This window comes from Melitaea cinxia, chromosome 27 (genome assembly GCF_905220565.1).
Source record: "Melitaea cinxia chromosome 27, ilMelCinx1.1, whole genome shotgun sequence".
In the NCBI taxonomy this organism is placed as follows: domain Eukaryota; kingdom Metazoa; phylum Arthropoda; class Insecta; order Lepidoptera; family Nymphalidae; genus Melitaea; species Melitaea cinxia.
In genome coordinates this window covers 7,099,357-7,123,851 of record NC_059420.1, presented here as the reverse complement: position 1 = coordinate 7,123,851, position 24,495 = coordinate 7,099,357, and the positions used below count along the sequence as shown (strand labels likewise).

At 36.0% G+C, this 24,495-nt stretch overlaps 1 protein-coding gene and 1 pseudogene across 1 annotated transcript in view; both read right to left on the bottom strand.

Annotated features, from left to right (window-relative positions):
* Positions 1-24,240, bottom strand: part of LOC123666933 (1-phosphatidylinositol 4,5-bisphosphate phosphodiesterase epsilon-1-like) — a 165,805-nt gene extending 141,565 nt beyond the window's left edge. Inside the window, exons 1-2 of the mRNA XM_045600946.1 lie at positions 24,171-24,240; positions 15,562-15,677 (exon numbers count right to left, since the gene is read on the bottom strand). Of these exons, the coding sequence (XP_045456902.1) occupies positions 15,562-15,677; positions 24,171-24,240 (186 nt within the window). The remainder of the gene's footprint in view (positions 1-15,561; positions 15,678-24,170) is intronic.
* LOC123667333 lies at positions 16,138-16,256 on the bottom strand (annotated as a pseudogene).
* Positions 24,241-24,495: the final 255 nt, after the last annotated feature.

The following is a 24,495-nucleotide window of genomic DNA, read 5'->3' as shown; positions in this document are numbered from 1 at the left end:
ATAGCTATCCCGCCATTGGTCAGCATTTTAAGTCCCAAGGTGGTAGTGGAACTGTGTTATCCCTTAGTCGCCACTTACGACACCCACAGGAAGAGAGGTGGTGGCTATATTCTCTACTGCCGTAACCACACAGCAGCGTCCATGTTTAAACATAAAAGTAAGTATTTGTAAATATGAGGAAAACAAAACACATTATTCCGCCACTCAACAGTCGTCGCTAATTACGCCGGAAGTGGACAATGCTTACGCCAATGTTACGAGGCAGTTTGCGTGGTTGACATTTAGCGGGACATTAGAATCTTATTTTGCTAATTTCATTTAATATTCTACCGTAATGGTATTGTAGTTAATAAATAGATTAGATTGTAGATTCGATTCCCGTGAGTAATGATTTAGAATCATAAATAATTTTGACGTAAACAGCGTAATGTACTGCCATAATAAAGATGGACGACGATTAGCCGAAATATACAAAGATTATCTGTCAAAAATTTGACAAGCTGTCATATATGACAAGCTGTCAATAATCAGATTTGACTAGCCCGTTGGCGCAGTTTGTAATGACTCTGATTTCTGCTCCGAGGGTTGTGAGTGCGATGGTGCGATTTCCACCCCGAGTCTGGGTGTAATATAAATATTTATTTATATATTTATATATGTATTATTTATAAGTATGTTTATCGAAAACAAATATGTAGCTATATACCAGTCGGCTGTTACCTATAACACAAGCATTACGTTGCTTACTTTAGGAACAGACGACCGTGTGTGTATTTTGTAGATATTTATTTATTTATTATGTTTTTCTTCGCTTAATCAATTGAATACGCATCATACGTACAATTCTAACCTATCTTATTTTATTTTTATTTTGTTTTATTTAGGAAACAAACAGTACAGTAATAAAAAGAAAAAAAAAGTCTCATACAACTGATACAAAAACCAATAAAGTTTCCAATAGTAAACAATTCATCAATGAGTTAAAAAGCACACATTAATAAGAAATAATCGATAAATTACACATATAAATAAATTCAAAAAGCGCTCGACAGATTTCGATCAAATTCAGATGGGACCACATGACCATTTTGATGCTGGGAGCTTGGGAGCGCCATATTATGATTAAATACGGAGAGATACGTGTCCGGTCCCCGAGCTGGTGGGGCTGAAACTCATGAGCATAGAGAGGCCCTGGTTGAACGCATGAATTTGGCTTTGAAAGAGGTATCCGATTGGGGTGACGCCAACCTAGTCAAGTTTAATGCTTCCAAAACACAAGCGTGTCTTTTCACTGCTAAACGGAGTCCATTCCCATTAGCTCCGACTTTCCGGGGTGTATCTGTACCGATCACCGATAGTATTGATCTTCTAGGCATAAATATTTCGTCTAATATGAACTTCGGACAATGCATAGAATCCAAGGCAAAAATTGCTGGTAGGAAACTTGGTATCCTCAATAAAGTCAGGCAGTACTTCACACCGGAACAGCTTCTTACTCTCTACCAAGCACAAGTTCGATCGTGTATGGAGTACTGCAGCCACTTATGGGATGGCTCTGCCAAGTACCAGCTCGCTGCTTTGGATTCTGTGGATCGACGCGCCAGAAGACTCATCGGTGACAAATCGCTGGTTCGCTCTAGACTTCAAAGTCTCGAACACCGGCGCAAGGTTGCCTGTTTGTCGGTATTTTACAGATTATATTTCGGAGAGTGTGCTCTAGAACTATACAATTTGGTTCCACCATCACCTTTCTACCACCGAACCGCAAGGCATCGCATGAATCTGCACCGCTATGTGGTTGAAATCCCACGATCTCGCACTAAACGATTTGCTTCCTTGTTCCTAATACGCACCGCAAAAATTTGGAATGCCCTTCCGGCTTCCGTTTTTCCAACGAACTATAACTTGGGTATCTTTAAATCAAGAGTGAATAGGCATCTTCTAGGCAAGCGCGCACCACCTTAGGCTGCATCTTCACTTGCCTTCAGGTGAGATCGCAGTCAAGCGCTAGTCTATAAATTTAAAAAAAAAAAAAAAAAAAAAAAAAAAATTATCATCAAAATCGGTACGCCCAGTAAAAAGTTATGACGTAACACATATAAAAAACGAGAGTGCCTTAGACCAAACGACTGAAGTAAAACTTCTGCACAATAGGCCTGCACTGTGTCTTAGATATACGAAACGTAACTGGCTATGAGAGAAAGAGAGAAAAAAAATGTCGTCAAACTTCAAAAATAGAGTCGAATTGTGAACTCATTTTTGAGATCGGTTAATGTCTTTCATATACAAATATAACTTCAAATTTAAGCTATTAATGTTTTACTATTGGTCGGCCAGTGGTCGAAATTCGACCATAATTAATTTAAATTATAAGTTTGAGCATTATTAAGGTGCTGTTGTCTGGGACTGTACTTCTGTAATAATAAACAAAAGAGTGTATATATGTGTGTGTCAAATACATGGTAGTGTGTGTAATGTTTTATTTTATTGATTTAATGTATTTTCATGCATATTTTTTTAAAAATATTAGCTTTCTGCACGCTTTCTCTGTATAAACTATAAGTGTGCGAAATTTCATACTCCTCCGTCCGCGCAATTTTCGCAAAAAGGGATACAAAGTTTTTGGATCACGTATTAATTTATAGATGGCTACATTTAAGCATTTCTATAGTATTTTAAATAAAGAAAAAAAAAAAAATAGGTCAAATCAAAACTTAAAAAAAAAATCTAAAATTAAAATATGTATCAAATCTCAATAACGGAACACTTTTTTAATTCTCATCACTCAAAGGGCGTGGCTTTTCAAAGCGTTTGAGCGTCGTCTAGAACATTCTAGAACTTACGTAGTGTAGTACGTAGTGAATGCCTTGAATCTAGGCCAGGTTCACAATTTAATGTAACAAAAGTGAAAATCTGACCGAATTTGAAAAGGTATTCCGTTCTAAACCTCGCTTCAAACACGGCTCGAAATGTAAAAGTGTTTTCTTTAAATTTTTAACGGAAAAAATTATTTTTTAAAAAGTCAAAAAAAAAAAAGAAATGTTTTTTTAATAAAAGCATAACCAAAACCTCTATATATGATAAGTATGGGATAACTGACAAGTGAAAGCTAAAAATTTTAACGAAAGTTTTGACTTCGTAAAGGGAACGATTACTTTCTAGGCCATGGTTTTCGCGTTCGTAATAACATTCCATAAGCCGTTTCAATTTCACAAGATGACTCCTACCTTCATCCTGCTAATGGGGGGTTCTGTAAGTGTAATTAATCACATTTCATGTGAAAAAAAATATCCAAGCCAATTTCTAAATTTGACTTTGTTTAAATAGACAGGCTACTTTGGCAAATTCGTTCCACATGATATCTTTCGTGAGCACGTCAACACGCCCTTAAAGAAAAATTATGACTAGCTAGCGAATACAAATAAAGAAGTGTGTATTGGAAGGGATTCGTTTCCTCGTAGACTGTTATTTATTGTGAATTATAGTCGTAATTACGCGCTCATTGGACGGTTGTGGAGAAATAATTGTTTGCTCGCAAACGAAAAAAAAAAACCGACTTACGCGTTATCAAAGATTAATCAAAAAGTAGTTATCAGATCTCGATAAAATTTATATGTGACCACATGATAAACATCAGCTTTCGATTAAAGTAAAAATTATCAAAATCGATACACCCAGTAAAAAGTTATTGCGGATTTTCAAGAGTTTCCCTCGATTTCTTTGGGATCCCATCATCAGATCCTAGTTTCCTTATCATGGTACCAAACTAGGGATATCCCCTTTCCAACAAAAAAAGAATTATCAAAATCGGTACATCCAGTAGAAAGTTATGCGGTATAATACAAAGTAGGTCGACGAAAAAAGCGTCAAGTAAAAACGCATTATTAGATATAACTCGAAAAGTAGTTGTTAGATCTCAAATAAATTTAAATGGGACCAATTGGCACACACAACCTTTCGATTAAAACAAAATTTGTCGAAATCGGTCTACCCGGTAAAAAGTTCTGATGTAACATACATTAAAAAAAAAAATAAAAAAAATACAGTCGAATTGAGAACCTCCTCCTTTTTTGGAAGTCGGTTAAAAAGGTACCTTATCCAGAGCACGTGAAAGAAAGGAAAGAAAAAAAAAACATTTATTGATCAAACACATAAAGAAAATGATTAGTCGGCTATATACATTTTTTATAATGATTTCTTATCGATAAAAATCAAAACAAAACACTTTACCAAATTATCTTAACGCCTTTATATAATTTACAATGATTTATAATAATTGTATTTGCTCGCAAACGAAAAAAAAAACCGACTTCAATTACATCGACAAGCATTACAGCGTAGGTAGACGAAAGAATAGTCAAGTAAATACGCATTATCAAAGATTACTACTCAAAAAGTTGTAGGTAATTAGATCTCGATGAAATTTAAATGTGACCACATGATAAACATCAGCTTTTTATTCAATCAAAAATCATTAAAATCGGTACTTCCAGTAAAAAGTTATGCGGTATATTACAACGTGGATCGAAGAAAAAATAGTCAAGTATAAACGCATTATTAGATATAACTCAAAAAGTAGTTGTTAGGTCTCAAATAAATTTTGATGGGACCAAATGACACACATCACCGTTCGATTAAAAAAAAATTTGTCGAAATCACCACCCAGTTAAAAGTTCTGAAGTAACATACATAAAAAAATTCAATCGAATTTTTGGAAGTTGGTTAAAAAATATAATAATTATCGAATGATATAATAATAATATCAAACTGCAATAATAATAACAGTCATCACGAAGACTACACATTAGACACTGTATAGCTATATCACATAGACTATACATAAAAATCTTGTAAATATTTTTATTTTTAATTTTGATCATTAAATTTATCGATAATTTTATCGATAACTATGTTTACACATCTCTATTTCGTATAACGATAAAACGCTCCATTAAACATTAGTTACAATCTTTAAGATCGAATTAACTCACATACATACATACATATATATATATATAATATAGTGTATGTTTCTCTTTGCTTTACTTGTGGACATCAATTTAGTGAACCTAATCCACGTACGAGATTAGTGGGCCTTTTTTATACATTTAGTTTGACGAACAAGCGTACGGCTCACCTGATGGTAAGCGATTACCACAACTTATAGACGCCTGCAACACCAGAAGCATCGCAATACATTGCCGACCCTGTCCTTGATCCCCCCCCCCCAGTAGCTCTGGTCACCTTACCCACCACAGAAACATGACACTGCTTGAAACCAGTATTATTTCGCTGTGATCTTCTGTAAGGTTAAGTTACTTCCCCGGTCGGGCTGCCCCAGATTTTGAGCAGGAAATATCCTGCTGTGCCCTAGCTCAGGTATTTCAATTTCCACCGGGGCGAGATGGCTAATGCTAGCGCGACCCCATCTCGCCCCACCCAGGTGGACGACTGGTCACACGTGGTGGTTTTTTAGTCAGTAGGTGTCTGAAATAACCCTCTGGCACCCCCGCGCCGGAGGGTATCCATTATGGATTTGCCCCACGTAAAAAAAAGGTACTTTAATTTCATTGTTTTATAAAATAACATTAGAAATGGATCGAGAAATACTGAATCCAACAAACAATTTTCGAATTGCTTATAATTAAGTATTTATTAAAGAGTCTTCAGTACTAATCCCTAATAGTCTTCAATAGAACCTTATCGTTGTCTAGTCCATCGTCATAGCACTCAAATCATATATAGTTTCATTAAAAACCATTGAGCTGATCCCGCTAACGTTGTTTTGGCAGTATATGTTATTAACCCCCTAAACCCCCTCCCTATAGCTTAGGGATATGAAAAATAAATGTTGGCCGATTCTCAGACCAACCCGATATGCACACAAAATTTCATAAAAATCGGTCCGGCCGTTTCGGAGGAGTATCGTAACTAAGACACGAGAATTTTGTATATAAGATAGATATTATTTTCATCCCACCGCTATATTACGAGTATATTTAAGACTACCATCCAAAATATTAAAGTTTAATATATTTAAAATGTCTAGTGTACAGAATTTGAAGTTAGTTTTTTTTTTAAAATATAGTTTATAATCTACTGTGTACAGCGGTTTCACACGCGTTGATTTGACAAAAAACATAGCCTTCTTTGATGTATTGGCTTTCCAACCCAAAAATAGTTTTTCAATTCGAACCAGCTGTTCCTGAGTTTAGGGCACTTAAACAAACAATCAAACTTTTCAGCTTTATAATATTAGTATAAATAACATATTATCGATAGTGTGAATACCCATCACTAGTTGTATAATTTAGGTGGTAAAATCCATTGTGTCTTAATTACCATGTAACATTAAATTTTTATACGTTCAAGATAATATTAATATCTATATGACGATGACATTCTGACATTTTTATAGGTGGGCGATAAAATTTATCCAGCAGATAAGTTTATGATAGGTTATTAGGCGGTCTATTTTGCTTTAACGAATAAAGTACAACTTCTGATTAGAGAATAGAAATATGCAATAATTGAAATGTGAATTTTAATCCCATCGAGAGAATTTGCTATGTTAGTGTGTTAGTATGTTAGCCATCTTTGTGTTTGTGTGTGCCCATGCACGCGCGTGAGTGTGTATGTATGTAGCTTATATGCATGCATTCAGGCCACTACTGGGCATAAGCCTCTTTCTCTATGTAAAAGAAGGATTGGAGCTTAATCCACCACGCTGCTCGATGCGGATTGGTGGATATATTCCCTACTATGAGTAACGATCGCTATCAGGTGTACATGATAACAACCTGGACCAACGGCTGTCCGTGCTCTCCAAGGCACGGTGCGAAAACATACAAGGACAGACATCCAAACTGGAAATAAATATATAAATACAAATATCCATACCGAGCGGGAATCAAACCTGCAAACCGTTGGTGTTTCAAGCGGTTGTTGTGTAGCTTACAAATTATTATTAATTTTAAAATCAATTTATTTGTAAATCCAGTGACGACCAGATTCGAAACCCCTAAATTACGGCTTGCCTCCCTACCCTATCACCTGTACCATCTCTCCAACGTCAGATCTAAGTGGTTCATATATGGGAAATCGAATCAGGGGACGCTTATGGGAAATATCTCTCTGTGTATTAAATTATAGGGGGTGGTGGGGGAGGCCTGCGAGTGACGGGGGTGACGTCATAAATATGATGTGTAAAACTTGTTTAGCCGTGCGGTTTTACGTGCTTTGTTTTTTTATTATGTTTTTATGCTTTTTTTTAGATTTGTTCGTAATTGTTTCTCTGGAGTGTAATATCATTTTTAAGTATTTATTTAATATCATCATCATTACAGCCTATACAGTCCACTGCAGGACATAGGCCTCCACAAGTTTACGCCAAAAATAACGTGAACTCATGTGTTTTGCCCATAGTCACCACGCTGGGCAGGCGGGTTGGTGACCGCAGTGCTGGCTTTGTCGCACCGAAGACGCTGCTGCCCGTCTTCGGCCTGTGTATTTCAAAGCCAGCAGTTGGATAGTTATCCCGCCATCAGTCGGCTTTTTAAGTTCTAAGGTAGTAGTGGAACTGTGTTATCCCTTAGTCGCCTCTTACGACACCCACGGGAAGAGAGGGGGTGGCCATATTCTTTAATGCCGTAGCCACACAGCACATTTATTTATTAATAATAATAATTAATAATTACTATATCAACGTAGTCCAAGTCGTTTTTTATGTATGTTCGGAGATAACTTCGTCGTTTATGAATCGATTTTGATAATTCTTTTTTTGTTGGAAAGGTGATATACCAAGGGTAAGTACCATGATAAGGAAACTAGGATCTGATGATGGGATCCCAGAAAAATCGAGGGAAACCCTCGGAAACGTCGACTTCGTCTACTTACGTTGTCGATTTGAAGTCGGTTTTTTTTTCCTTTGCTACCAAATACAATTATTTGAAGTTATACTTCTTTTTGCGTGTTAGGGAAAAATGATGAGAGTAATTTTTAGGACGCGCGCGCACACCGTCACAAAAAAACCGACACCCTGAAGTTAGCTAGTCAACGAAGAAGTTAGCAACGTGAAGTTAGCCAATGAAGTATAACTTCTTACGTGCGTACATAAGTACACACCCACTTTTTTTAACTTCATTTCATTTTTCTATCATCACGGTAGCATATATTATGAAACAACTAAACAAATCAACATGACGTTTTTTTTATGTCACTAGGTCGGCAAACAAGCGTACGGCTCACCTGATGGTAAGCGATTACCGTAGCTTATAGACGCCTGCAACACCAGAAGCATCGCAAGCGCGTTGCCGACCCAATCCCCAATCCCCCCAGGAGCTCTGGTCACCTTACTCACCAACGGGAACACAACACTGCTTGAAAACAGTATTATTTTGCTATGATCTTCTGTAAGGTCGAGGTACTACCCCAGTCGGGCTGCTCCATATTTTGAGCAGGAAATTCCTGCTGTGCCCTACCTCAGTTACGTGATTATTCTATGTCATAAACAGTCATAGACAAGCTAAACCGGAGAATCCGCTATCGCCTTTTAATATATCGGCTACATTTTATAGCCTATAACTACACGATGTTTCACAGTCTAATATTTTATTATATTTATTCAATTAGATATTTTATAGGTGTTTTCAAGCAAATTTTAGTATTAAATGTTATATCATCTTCAAAATCTTTCTCACGGTGTAACTAATTTGTGATGATGAATGAACGTAGGTATACTATGTGAATGTTTCATCATCATCATCATCATTTCAGCCTATTGCAGTCCACTGCTGGACATAGGCCTCCACAAGAATGGCGCGAACTCATATGTGTTGCCCATAGTCACCACGCTGGGACGGCGGGTTGGTGACCGCAGGGCTGGCTTTGTCACACCGAAGACGCAGCTACCCGTCTTCGGCCTGTGTATGTCTAAAGCCAGCAATTGGATGGTTATCCCGCCACCGGTCGGCTTTTAAGTTCCAAGGTGGTAGCGGAACTGTGTTATCCCTTAGTCGCCTCTTACGACACCCACGGGAGACAAGAGAGGGGGTGGCTATATTCTTTGATGCCGTAGGATGAATGTTAGGTATATTTAATGTAATATCATCTATATAATCCTTTGTTTGTGTTCTAAATTGATTTATTTTGTTGTTATTACTTTGTTTTGCGTAAACTATTTTGTATGCTTTTCCTTGTGTTGACCTTCGTCTGAAATAAACTTATAACTTGGGTATCTTCAAATCAAGAGTGAATAGGCATCTTTTAGGCAAGCGCGCACCACCGTAGGCTGCATCTTCACTTACCATCAGGTGAGATCGCAGTCAAGCGCTAGTCTATATATAAAAAAAACTTATATTATTTATTATTATATTATGTATGTATATATAAATATAAGGTATGTATATATATGTATGTGTGTATGTATTTATACTTGTAAGTTTGTAATATATTACAGTTATTCAACTATTTTCTTTACTATATTATTTCTTGCACTGTGTCGCTATATGACACTCACTCTTATGACCATTGGTTGACTGGAAGAGATCTCTGGGATAAGTCCACTTTTGCCATCAACTATACATGTAATTTTTCTATATATTCTGTTTTTAGTGCAATGAAGTATATATATTATTCGATTCCATAGTCGCGATAACGAAATTACGTGTTATGGGGTTTTTTATGGTACACGTAAAGCCTTACGGCCGCGTGAGGTTTGTTTGTAAACAATTAACTCCGAAAAATACAGAAGACACTTGAAAAGAATATCGTTATGAAGCTACAACTATAAAGATTAATATAGGCTTTAATATATCACACCATGATTTACAGTAATGGAGAAATATGAGTGTCCACAATTTTTTTTAAATACAACTAGGTCGACAAACAAGCGTACGGTTCACATAATGAAAAGCGATTACGGTAGCTTATAGACGTCTGCAATACCTGAAGTATCGCAAGCGCGTTACCGACCCTATCCCCAATTGCCCCCAGGAGACTAAAACTAGATATGGAACAGCCCGACTGGGGCAGTACCTCGATGTTACAGAAGGTCACAGATAAATAATAATGTTTTCATGCAGTGTTGTGTGCCTATTGGTGAGTAAGGTGACCAGAGCTCCTGGATAGGATAGGAACGCGCTAGCGATGCTTCTGGTGTTGCAGACGTCTATAAGCTACGGTAATCGCTTACCATTAGGTGAGTTGCGCGCTTGTTTGCCGACCTAGTCTATATATATATATATATATAAATGAAAGTTTGTTTGTATGTCCTTTATAGAACTGAAACTATGCATTTGATCATTATTATGATCTTCAGCAAGAGATCTTCAGCAAGGTGTTGTGTTTTTGAGTTAGTACTACCAAAAAAATAAATAAAAAAAGCGTAGCAACGCGCGACGGGTACAGCTAGTAATATATATATATAAAACTACCACCAAAAAGTCACTATATATAATACATTAAGATATGAAGCCCAACAACGAAACAATATATATCTAAGTTATAATCGGAAACCGCTACAGTGACCGAATCAAATGTTATTAAAAACTTTTCACGTAAAACATTATAACTGAAAGATACATTTCGCGGTCTAAAATGAAATCTACACGTGGATCTATCCATCTCGCTCTAACGCAAAGAAAAGAAAGAGACGAACATATACCGCCATATTTGCGTGGTTTGTACCTAGCGAAATAATTTATGCGAATTTCGTATTAAAGGATTTAAATTAAAACGTGTTTTAATGCCATTTAAATAAGGTTGATTTTGTTCTAGCAGTATTGTTTAAATGTTTTTTGCTAATCAACATCTGGGCGTTAAGCCAGCCATTTACTACCTTTCAAGAGACGGTGTAATGATTTTTCACGGTTGAAATTAAGAATGCTTTGGGATGAGGGGTTTTCCTTTTTGTTTAATGTTTTTCGTGACTCCCCCGAGTAATTTGTGATCCCGTGGGAAGTTCAGGATAAACAGTCTATGCGTTATTCTGGATCTTCATATCTACGTACCAAGTCATTATAATAATTGTGTTTGCTGGCAAACGAAAAAAAACCGACTTATATATATACAATAAATACACTAATAAAAGTGTTCAAAAGGCGGGCTTAACAATAATGTATTCTAATATCATAACATAATATAGAATATAGAAAAATCTAATATATAAAATTCTCGTGTCGCGGTGTTTGTAGTTAAACTCCTCCGAAACGGCTTGACTGATCTCATGAAATTTTGTGTGCATATCGGGTAGGTCTGAGAATCGATCAACATCTATTTTTCATACCCCTAAAAGTTAAGGGTAGTCCACCCCTATTTTTTTAGTTTTTAGATAAATCATTTATTCTTTATTTTATTATGATTTGGCGTTGAAAAATACATATAGCCCTAAATTTTCACCCTTCTACCACCAACCTCTATTATTAAGCTAGTAATAATATAATATAATAATACAATCAATTGCTCAAGGTTAAGTTTAACTCTTATTTAATGAGGGTAAAAACTAATCTGTACCAAAATATCCGGATATCACAACCACGTTGTCTCGTAGTTCAACTTATAAATAAAGTAAATCAATACTTTAAAAGGGTCAGAGAGAATTAGCATTTAGGGATGAGAAATATTTTGCTTTGTTATACATTCAACGGCTGGTCTCTTTCTCCATATTGATTAAAGGACGGAGCTTAATCCACCACGCTGCTCCACTTTGGATTGTCGGAAATAATAACAATACCATAATATTACAGAAGACCACAGCTAAATAATAATGTTTTCAAGCAGTATTGTGTTCCTGTTGGTGAGTAAGGTGACCAGACCTCCTGGGAGGATTGGGACTTTGGTCGGCAACGCGCTTTCGATGCCTCTGGTATTGTAAGCGTCTTTAAGCTACGGTAATGTCTTACCATCAGGTGAGCCGTACGCTTATTTGCCGACCTAGTGATATAAAAAAAAAAAAAAAAAAACTATAATATGAGTAACAATCGCTATCAGTTGTGTGTGATAATAATCACGACTGATAGCTTTTTTAACCGACTTCAATAAAGGATGAGATTACTCAATTCGACCGTATATATATATTTTATGTATGTTCGGGGATAACTTCGTCGTTTATGAACCTTTAAGTCGATGTAATTGAATTTTTTTTTCATTTGCGAGCAAACACAATTATACAAATTAAAAAAACACCACAAGAAGCTACCACCGATTCGTGATGTAGATTCTGTTGAGAATAATCGGCAAAAAACTCTGCAGTTACTCTTCGAAACAAACAATTGTGTTTTGTCATAAAATTGCTAATATCTTCCATAAAATATAGCATCAATATAAATATATATCAGTTTTAGCATCGCTTTAGCCTATAGTAGTCCACTGCTGGACATAAGCCTTCCCAAGTTCACGCCCTCAATCCTCAATCCCGTCCAGCGCAAGAGGACGCTCCACACTATATTTGCCAAAACGCGATCTCCACTCTAGGATACGTCTGCTCCATCAGTACTGCGACACAGTTGACGAGCCCACTGACACTTCAACTTTCTAATCCTGTGGGCTATGTCGGTTACTTTCGTTCTCTCGCGCATAGTCTCATTTCTAATCCCATCTTTGAGAGAGACTCCAAGCATAGTCACAAAATCAATACATTTAATTTAATTTTTCCCTGAACGCGAATAGACCCAATAATGAGATATTCTTAACGATAAAACCTTAGAAAAAGTTTCACAATCAGCAAAATATAAATTTGAACTTTATATTTAAAAAAAAATTAATATCCTTGCTTTTGGGTATTATTTAAATTTATGTTAACGATACGATGAGTGTTTGTGTAGTCCTTGTGGGTCTCCCCACCGTGCCTCGGAGAGCATGTTAAGCCGGCGGTCCCGGTCATTATCATGTACACCTGATAGCGATCGTTACTCATAGTAGGGCATATATCCGCCAACCCGCATTGGAGTAGAGTGGTGGATTAAGTTCTGATCCTTCTCCTACATGGGGAATGAGGCCTATGCCCAGTAGTGGGATATTACAGGCTGAAGCGTAAGCGTATATTAACGATTACTAACGGCTAACTTTATAATTCTTAATATTACTACCCCTCTGGTACAGTGGTACGTAAAGTTTCAATGAAATTCGTGAGTTCAATTACTGGTCAGAATACATATCTATAGGTTGTCGCTGGTGGCTTCACATTAAACATAAAAGATTCATTGTATCAAAGATAATTTGAATTCGTAAAATATAGATTTAAATGGATTTTTTGAAGTTTACATCAATAGAGTTGTTTTTGATTTTATTTCAAACTAGCTGTTGTGCGTCCGCGTGGAATTTAACAAAGCAGTTAGTGTTCAGTTCGCAGTAATAAAAAAAAAACTAAAATAAAATTAGCCTAACTTACTACTTATTTCATCAGCTATCTGGTAGTGAAAGTTCAGTCAAAATCGGTTCGGCTGTTTCAGAGATTAACGGGGACAAACCGACAGACAGACAAAATTTATAAAAAAATGTTATTTTAGTATATGTCCCGTATAAACAAACATATCAATTCAGTAAAAAGCGGTTATTTTAATTTTTTTTCTTTGAAATGTTTGTATGTGTATCATCATCATCATTATCATTTCAGCCTATCACAGTCCACTGCTGGACATAGGCCTCCATAAGTTCACGCCAAAAATGGCGTGAACTCATGTGTTTTGCCCATAATCACCACGCTGGGCAGGCGGGTTGGTGACCGCAGAGCTGGCTTTGTCGCACCGAAGACGCTGCTGCCCGTCTTCGGCCTGTGTATTTCAAAGCCAGCTGTTGAATGGTTATCTCGCCATATAGCCGGTTTTATAAGTTCCAAGGTAGTAGTGGAATTGTATTATCCCTTAGTCGCCTCTTACGATACCCACGGGAAGAGAGACATCATAATAAAATAAAAAATAAGTAGTTGATCTAAAAATTAAAAAAAAAATTAGGCGTGGACTACTTCGGAGGAGTTTAACTACAAACACCGCGACACGAGAATTTTATATATTGGATTTAAAAAAAAAACTGTCCATTTTAATAATAATTATCAAAAAGCTTACAAAGAGAAATAGATGAATAGAGGAATCCAAAGGGATTTCACAATCAAAAAGATTTCGATGACAAACGTAAAATATAAAATTTAATTTGCATTCAATTGTCCCTTTTGAAAGCCTATTTAAATATTATTTCAAGTCAAAGTTTTGTTGTATAAAATTTTATTAATAATTAATTATTTTACGCGCTTCAGCCTGTAATATGCCACTGCTGCAACGATAGTTATCAAGTACTAGCGACCCGCTCCGGTGAAGCTAGCTTATAGTATGATTATTAACATAATAACAACAAAATTCAAATATGTGTCGTTAGATTACGCGTTTTTACAAAAGGCGTTGAAGAAATAAAGGTTCACTGCTCGTTCCCCGTAGGTGATAGCAAGATAGTAGCTTATATGTTGACCCGACTTCTCAATAATATTCGTGCCAAATTTGAAGTAAATCCATGCAGTACTTTTTGAGTTTATCCCGGACATGAATACAGACAAACAGACAAAAATTCTAAAAACTATATTTTTGGCTTCGGTATCGATTGTAGATCACACCCCAAGTATTCTTTTAAAAAAATATTCAATGTACAGTTTTGACTTTCCTACCATTTTATTATATGTATAGATATGTGAATTAAGGCTGGGACTGGTGGCTTTATTTGCCTTCTGAGGCACTTTAAACACACCCACGAGATAAAAACTCAAAGATCGTTTGTACATAGTCAAATATTCGCTCCGTATAATAATGTTTGCTCGCAAACAAAAATAAATTGCATTACATCGACAAGTAATATATTATCGGTAAACGAAAAAATATTCAAGGAAATTCGCATTATTAGAAATAACTTAATAATTGTGTTCGCAATTGGGGTCGCAAACGAAAAAAAAATCGACTACAATTACAAAAGTCTGATCTCGATGGGACCATACAAAAATCAGTTTTCAATTGAAACTAACTAAATAAACAGCCACTGCCCTCTAGTGGATAATATACACTACATTATAGAAGATTCGACAGTGTAACATCATTAATTGATCGATAGTTCGAACCGAAATAGTTTCTATTAACGCCATCTATCGACAACGTCACATAAATAAAAGCACCTGTTAGATTTCAATGAAATTTAAATGGCACAACATGACACGCACCATCCATCGCTTAAAAAAAGAATAATCGAAATCAGTCAATCCAGTAAAAAGTTCTGAGGTAACATACAAAAAATAAAAATTCAGAACAATTGATAACCTCCACCTTTTTTGGAATTTGGTTAAAAAGTACACGACAGATCTGGATCAAATTTAAATGGGACCTCTTGACAAGCAACTTACGGTCAAAAAAGAATAATCAAAATCGGTCCGCCTAGTTAAAATTTATGAGTTTAACACACATTAAAATATACAATCGAATTGGCAACCTCCTCCTTTTTTAAGGTTCCTCCACCATCGACATTAAATTGTTATTGCCATTAAAATAATGCTATTTACCAATACACTATGGTCTCAAACATTTCACTTACCTGGTAAAATATTTTGTATTCTGTATCCGTTAATCTGAGAGCCACTTCTTCAGGAAAATTCAGTAGCGTTTTCAGCGTAGCCAATTCTTCATAACTACTGTCTTCAGCCGATGAACCTGCAACATAAATTATTCATTATTAGGCTTAAAATATTTTATTTTTTACCAAAGCGGTTGTAACAAATAGTAATTAGTTATGGATGTTTAGAAGATTTTTTTACTAACTTAAATAAGGTAAATAAATAAATATAATAAAATAAAACTGATGTGGGGTACAGTAAGAAATATTTCGGGGAAGTACCGCGGACCTTAAAGAAGATAGCAGCTAAATAAGAGTGCTTTCAAATAGTTTGTATTTCTGTGGTGAATAAGGTGACCAGAACTCCTGGAGGGTTTGGGGGTAGGGTCGAAAAAGTGCTTGCGGTGCTTTTCGTATTGCAGCCGTCTATGAGCTACTGTAATCGCTTACCATCGGGTTAATCGTACGCTTGTTTGCCGACTAAGTAGTATCAAAAAAAACTTCTTTGGCAAAATAATAAAAAAACGAATTGAAAAACAAAAAACAAAAAGCTAACACGCTGCGTGACACGCAGTGTTCCCAGGCGGTCACCCATCCAAGTACTGACCGTGCCCAATGTTGCTTAATTTCGGTGATCGGATGAGAACCGGTGTATTCAACGCGCTATGGACGTTTAATAATTCATGACGCGTGACTTGTTTGATCCCTAATAATTTTACCCTTAGAAGTTACACTTCAAAAATATGTTGTCTGATGAAAAAGTCGACAGAAATACATTGGGGGTCTGACGTCCTTGTTAAGAAAGCAGGTCATGTGACGGGATGATCAGCGATAATTCTAGATGGAGAAAAAAAGAAAAAAAGAACGGGGAGGCTTAGCCAGTGGACGTTGTTTATGTATATGAAAAATAAACCTACTTTAATTCCTGCCTGTAACCGTTACTTTTTGAGTGTGTTGGAAGAAATATATATATCATATATAGAAATATCTCTTATAGGGACAAGCACACACCCATTATACATGAATCTCCATGACAAATATATTATGTGTATAATTTTTTACGTATAAAAATTGTTAAATTAATTAATAAAACAATTTACAAGAATATGTATACTATTGTAGCGAAACAAGTCTTAAAAGTAAATGTAATACAAATTGGGTTTGATATAACTTTTGAATTAGGCGGATTCGAGTGCTTCATATGTTAGTCTTCACATCTTTGCCTATATGAGCCCTCCTTAACCCCCCCCCCCCTCTTATAACTTAGGGGTGTGAAAAATAGATGTTGTTCGATTCTCAGACCTACCCAATATGCACACAAAATTTCATGAGAATCGATCCAGCCGTTTCGGAGGAGTTTAACTACAAACACCGCGACACGAGAATTTTATATATTGGATATAAACTTAATTCTCATAAAGATTCACAATAAATTTAATAACATAAAAAATTTAACTATATATACATTAGTATCACTGAGAATCAAATACAAAAGAAAAAACAAAACCGAAATGGGTAGAAATGTAAGACTCTGTTTACGCAGCGATCGATTGCGTGGAATATACACGGATCAAACACAGACCAGAAGTGGCATGGCATTTTAGGGTACTTAAGTAAATTTGTTATTTTATATTTATTTAAGATTTCTAATAATTTTTATTTTAGTCAGCATTTGTTTATTATATAAAACATGGCACATGTATCATTTCCAAAGTCGGAATCAGCGTTGACAATTTAAAGTTTTAAATTCTAATAGAAATGAAGAATAGAATATATAGTTGAATTGTCAATTATTATTGGTGCGTTATGGGACTGACATTTCCGGCCTTGCTGTAAAAAGTCCCAAAATCAAAATAGAAAAGTTAGACCTAGGTATAATGATACACCAGAAAATAAGTCATAATGGGTCTAGTAGCACTGGGCTTCCAAATTGGTGGTAGCTCCATATTTACTATTATTAACACACTTAATACTAACATAATTATAATTTTTAAAATAATCATTCAAAGGTCATTTTAAAGGAATTTTTGATTACGACTTCATCCGTTACACAACTTAAAATTACAGGCTTGTTAATGATTATGACTTTAAATCATTAAATTAAATCTTCAGCTAATAGATTGTATATTGTTTTCCAATGTTTACGCGAATTTCACTTATTATAATGAATCAACTTTTCCGGATTTTATCATGGCTTATTAAGTTCTTTGGATGCCCGACGTTTCGGATACTTTACAGTAACCATGGTCACGGAAGGAACTATCATATAGTTTGTAATTTAATCTATACAAATAAATAAAATTGGAGTGTCTGTTTGTAATATGAAAATAACCGATTTTTACTAAATGCATATGGACACGGTACACATATCAAAATAACATTTTTTATAATTTTTGCCTGTCTTTCTGTCTGTCTGTCTGTTTGTTCCGGCTAATCTCTGAAACGGCTGGACCGATTTTGATGGGACTTTTACTGACAGATAGCTGATGTAATAAGGTAAAACTAGGCTACTTTTATTTTAAGTTTTTTGTTATAACTCTGCGTATTGAGCAATAACTATTTTGTTAAATGAAACGCGGATGAAGTCGCGGACACGGCTAGTTAAACGTAAAGTTGTATCAGTACCCTCGTCACTACCATAAGGGACTTTCGAAATCCTCACGTGAGGCTATCACGACTTCAGCTAAACTTTATATGTTTGTATGTATATTTTACACATAATTACAAACTGAGCTAGAAGCGAGACCAACCATTCGTGAAATTAGATGCGAACAAAACTTCTCAAATTAACCACAGCAATGATTACTTGTTACATTGTTTACTGTCATTTAGTAGATTCCTGATATCGCTGAGTTTTGTTGCAGAAATAATGACTGTCGGCGTTCATTGTGTATCGTTGAAGTTGACGTCACGATTACTATACGCTTCAGCCTGTAATATCTCACTGCTATAGGCCTCTTTCCGCATGTAGGAGAAGGATCAGAGCATAATCCACTACGCTGCTCTAATGCGGGTTGGCGGATATATTCCCTACTATTAGTAACGATCGCTATCAGGTGTACATGATAACAACCGGGACCGACGGCTTAACGTGCTCTCCGAGGTACGGTGGGGAGACTCGCGAGGACTGCACAAACACCCAGACCATAGTAAACATCTGTATGGCCGATACAAATGTTTGTCATGTGCGGGGATCGAACCCGCAATCGCCAGCGCAACAGCCACAAACTAATACTGTGACCGTTGCGCCAACGCGTCCGCTTACTATATTTGCTGTAAAATAATTTTAAGTTTTACCTGGGCATAAGGCCAGCAGTGACCACCAGAACATTTGTAAAAGTTGCTACATCTTTTAAATCTCAGAAGTGAAATGTGGAGCCCTTTAACTTTTTTTGTCAGACTATTTAATGTGAGCATGACCAAACGAGGCTATATTTCATACTTTCTTATACAGAAAAGATTCCGTAGAACGGAATTAAGCTTTGAAAATCATCAGAATCAGCGAGGAGTAAACTAATAATGCGTATTATTTGAGGTTTCAAATTATTTTGATATTAAAGTAATTTCTGTAGTAACAAATGTACAATTAGGTCGGCAAACAAGCGTACGGCTCACCTGATGGTAAGCGATTACCGTAGCTTATAGACGCCTGCAACACCAGAAGTGTCGCAAGCGGGTTGCCGATCCTACCCCTAATTCCCCTAACTCTGGTCACCTAACTCACACGGGAACACAACACTGCTTGAAAGCAGTACTATTTAGCTGTGATCTCTAAGGTATTTTGAGCAGGATATTTCCTGCTGTGGCACTAAAACAAAAATATAATTAATGAAATTGGACAACGCATAAACATATTAGAAACTAGCGACCCGCCCCGGCTTCGCACGGTTGCAAAACCAATCAGTGCTCCTCTACTATATTTTGCATATATTATACATATAAACCTTTCTCTAGAATTGTTTTATTTACTAAAGAAAACCGCATCAAAATCCGTTGCTTAGTTTTAAAGATCTAAGCATACGTACAGCGGGAAGCGACTTTGTTTTATACTATGTAATGACAAATAATCATTTGACATTTATCTAGTCCCAAGTGACTCGTACTGAATTTCAGGGAAAAAGTAATCTATTTCAGTATCCTAGCCCCTAATATAAACATATCGTCTCTAAATCATGTCCAGTTTCCTTATATATGGCCAAAATTCAAACTGAAACTCAAAAAGCAAAAAAAAAATTAAAACATCTACAATATTTTATTTATCAATTACTGTGGAGTACGCTCCAAATTGTTTTCTCAAAATACCTTCAACGTACGCAATTGTACTTGTTTCAGTTTTATTATAAACACTAGCCGTGTCCAGCGATTTCGTCCGCGTTAATTTGAGATAAAATTACTAAAATACTTTATAGCCTATAAGCCTTCCTCGGCTAGCCTATATACTATACAACACAAAAATAATTTTTCAATTTGTACCACTAGCTCTCGTGATTAGCACGTTTGAACAAACTTTTCATCATTGTATTAATATTAATATTATTTGTATAAATATTTTTTTTATATCACTAGGTCGGCAAACAAGCGTACGGCTCACCTGATGGTAAGAGATTACCGTAGCTTATAGACACCTGCAACACCAGAAGCATCGCAAGCGCGTTGCCGACCCAATCCCCAATCCCTTACTCTGGTCACCTTACTCACCAACAGGAACACAATACTGCTTGAAAACAGTATTATTTAGCTGTGATCTTCTGTAAGGTCGAGGTACTACCCCAGTCGGGCTGCTCCAGATTTTGAGCAGGAAATTCCTGCTGTGCCCTACCTCAGTATAAAAATATTTTTATCTATTTGAATTTAAACATAGGTACAAAATGCAGTATAAGAATTTTTAGCTGTATTTTCTGTTGTGTTGTTACCATTAAGGATAAATTATAGTCAAAAATTTGAAAATTCGCGGGGTACATAAGGTATCCCTAACAAGCTATAGGAAAGGCTTCAGCCTAATACAGTCCACTGCTGGACATAGGCCTCCACAAGTTTGCACCAAAAATGGAGTGAACTCGTGTGTTTTGCCCATAGTCACCACGTTGAGCAGGCGGGTTGGTGACCGCAGGGCTGGCTTTGTCGCACCGAAGACAATTATAAAGACAAGTATAATTCAATTAATATTATATATGTACTCGTACTAGTTGACCCCGCAAACGTTGTTTTTTCATATCAATTATTAACCCCCTTAATCCCCTTCTTATAACTCAGGGGTATGAAAAAATTCATGTTGGCCGATTCTCAGACCTACCCGATATACACCCAAAATTTCATAAAAATCAGTCCAGCCGTTTCGGAGGAGTATTGTAACTAACATTATAACACAAAAACTTTATATATAAGGTATAGCAAATGAATCATATTGCAAAAATAGAAAAAAATATATAAATTAAAAGTCATATAATATCATATCCATACAAAATATTATATAAGCAACATTTGCAAATATGATCGATTGATTGAGCCCGTAGGGTCCAATTGACGGGTGGAGGTCTCTTTCTAAATGTAGACAAGGGTTGGTGCTTTTATATTGTAAATAAATAGATAATATGAATACGCTAAGGTTAAGATGTTTGCCTCCCTTTTTAGAAAATACCTCACAATTACTCCACACAATTTATATATCATTTTATAGATAATCAGTTGCTCTACCGGCATCCACAACTAAAAAATTTATTATTGCTTTTGTTTTTGTAAATTAATTAATTATTAAAATTATATATATGACGGCTTTAATTTTGAAACAACGTCAACATGATTGACGGTTGGTAAAGTTTTTCTTCTATTTCAGGCTATTTTTTTTTTCTCAAATCAACGCGGGTGAATCCGCGGGGCCAGCTAGCAAATAAACAATAAATAAATGCTTCACGCTACGGCCTCCAGTAGGATTTTGTCCTGTGTCGGGGGTCCGAAAACACACAATACACAAGCACAAACGCCCAGACCACGATAAACATCTACATGGCCTGAATCTAGAGCAGCCCGACTGAGGAAGTACCTCGACCTTAGGGAAGATCACAGCTAAATAATACTGTTTTCAAGCAGTATTGTGTTCCTGTTGGTGAATAAGGTGACCAGAGCTCCTGGGGGGAATTGGGGATTGGGTCGGCAACGCGCTTGCGATGCTTCTGGTGTTGCAGGTGTCTATAAGCTACAGTAATCGCTTACCATCAGGTGAGCCGTACGATTGTTTGCCGACCTAGTGATATAAAAAAAAAAATGACCAATACAAATGTTGAACCTGCGGCCGCCAGCGCACTGCCAGTGCTTGTGACCGCTGCGCTAACGCGTCGTCAAAATAACTAAATTGGGTTTGAGAAGGCATAACACTATTATTTTTATTTTACAAAAACCAACAAAAAATTTCCGTGAAAAACAGAACTCATTTTAGAAAACTGGCGGTACACTGCGCCGTGGACTCTAATAAATAGGTTTAGTACATGTAAGCTGACGCCTCTGTTCGTTGTTTTTAATTAAAACAAGCCAGTACTGTAGTACATTTTGTCGTTTGATTATATGTGTATTACGGTAGTAATTTTATATATACATTTAAGGGGTGTGGTAATGTTTGTTTGTGTGAGTCGTCTAATTAGTTTCGAATGTTAGCAACGTGTGTATTTGAAATGTTATACGCGGTTGTGTTAAAACGAAGAGGCGATAAATGTATTAAGAAGTAAATGTGACAATTGTTTTTTATTTTGAAAATTCTAAGCATTTCTTTAATATCATATCAAAAATTGACCGCTCCAGCGGGGATCGAACCCGCGTCTCCGACTGACCGTGTCGGCGCTCTAGCCAATTAAGCTATGGAACGATGTACCCGCTAGATAGAAATTTTTGATATGATTATTTTATTTGGTTTAAACGAACCCATGGCGCCGTCTATAGTGAGTTCTTAACAGAAACCCGTAACTATTCAAAGTTTCATATTACAATGAAAATCTTTAACAGGAGACGACACCATGCTATTCTTAATATGTACGATTTTATTTTTGTGTTACCCACACATTAGGAAATTTTAAACACTTTTTAATATCATATCAAAAATCGACCGCTCCAGCGGCGATCGAACCTGCATCCTCGACTGACCGTGTCGGCGCTCTAGCCAATTAAGTTACGGAACGATGTACCCGCTAGATCGAAATTTTTGATATGATGATTTTATATTCAGTTTAAAAATATCCTAATGTGTGGATAACACAAAAATAAAATCGTACAAATTATTTTGAAAATTGTTTTAACCGATATTTGTAGACGGGAAATATTTGAAATAAATGTGCTTTCAAACGAAAAAAACCGACTTCAATTAATCAGTATTACATCATAGGTAAACTTGGATAACCATCCAACTACTGGCCTTGAAATACACAGGCCAAAGACGCACGGGCATCTTCGGTGCGACAAAGCCAGCCCTGCGGTCACCAACCCGCCTGCCCAGCGTGGTGACTATGGGCAAAACACATGAGTTCACGCTATTTTTGACGCGAACTTTTGGAGGCCTGTGTCCTTAAATTGTGTTAAAAAAAATAAGTAATTTGACTCTAAAAAACAAATTGAAAAATGAATTACTAGCCGAGTTCGAAAAAAGCATTGATTTATAAGTTTGAGATTGTAAGTTTAATTAAGTTTTCTTTTTAAAATTATTTAATTATCTTAATGATGTTAGATTAATTTATGATACATATAGAATTAATTAATTAATGTCGATTATTTTATGATAAATTTATAGTAAAAAATAATTGAATACTGTATAATAATTATATGTTGACAAGCATTAATTCTGCTGATAAACTGTCACGCAGTTTGGCGGATTATGTACAGTATTTGGTTAAATATAGAATTTATTGTTAATTATTTATTTAGAGATAACACGGAGATAATAAAAAATATTCGTCAGATCACGACCATATTAAAATGGAACCGCAATAAACACTAGCTTTCGATAAAAAAACGGATCATTGAAATCGGTCCACCCTATAAGAAGTTATGAGGTATCACACGTAAAAAGGATATTTGAATGGAGAACATCACCTATTTTTGAAGGAGGATAAAAGGAATTACTGGAGAGGTATTACAAAAAGGAAAGTAATTTTTTGTATGTTAAATGGATTAACTTTTTTAAGGACAGATTTTAAAAATTCTTTCACCACAAAATACTAAAAGTAAGTTATCTCGTAGGGCACAGTGGGACATATCCTGCTCAAAATCTGGAGCAGCCCAACTGGGGAAGTAATTCAGCCTTGCAGAAGATCACAGCTAAATAATACTGTTTTCAAGCAGTGTTGTGTTCCTGTGGTAAGGTAACCAGAACTCCTGGGGTTGGATCGGCAATTCGCTTGCAATGCTTCTGGTGTTGCAGGCGTCTGTAGGCTACGGTAATCGCTTACCTAGTTGTATGTAAAAGTAATATATGTCACACTATGTTCAGAGTGGTAAAGGCTATATTTTATTGAATGAAAACTGAATATCTGATATGCCATCCACGTGGATGGAAAACTATGTATGTACATAGATTAATATGTAAAAGTAAATGAGAAAAAATACTATACCATCATTATCCTTATCCAAAACATGCCCGGACGAGCTTCCACTCGGGCCAGGCTTAGACCCGTCTCGCATCTCACTTCACTTCACTGAAAACAATAATAATCAACAATTGACACTATCATCACACATCTCGAACAACGCCATCTATCGGACACTAATGACATCATAACGTCACTTCACTGACACTATTGTTTTCCATCCGGTTTTTTTATCTGTAACAAAAAAAAAAAAACTATTTTAATGGTTGCTACTATGTTTTTATATATAGTACTAGCTGAGCTCGCGACTTCGTCCGCGTGGAATAGTGACTTACATGTCCAACGTGAT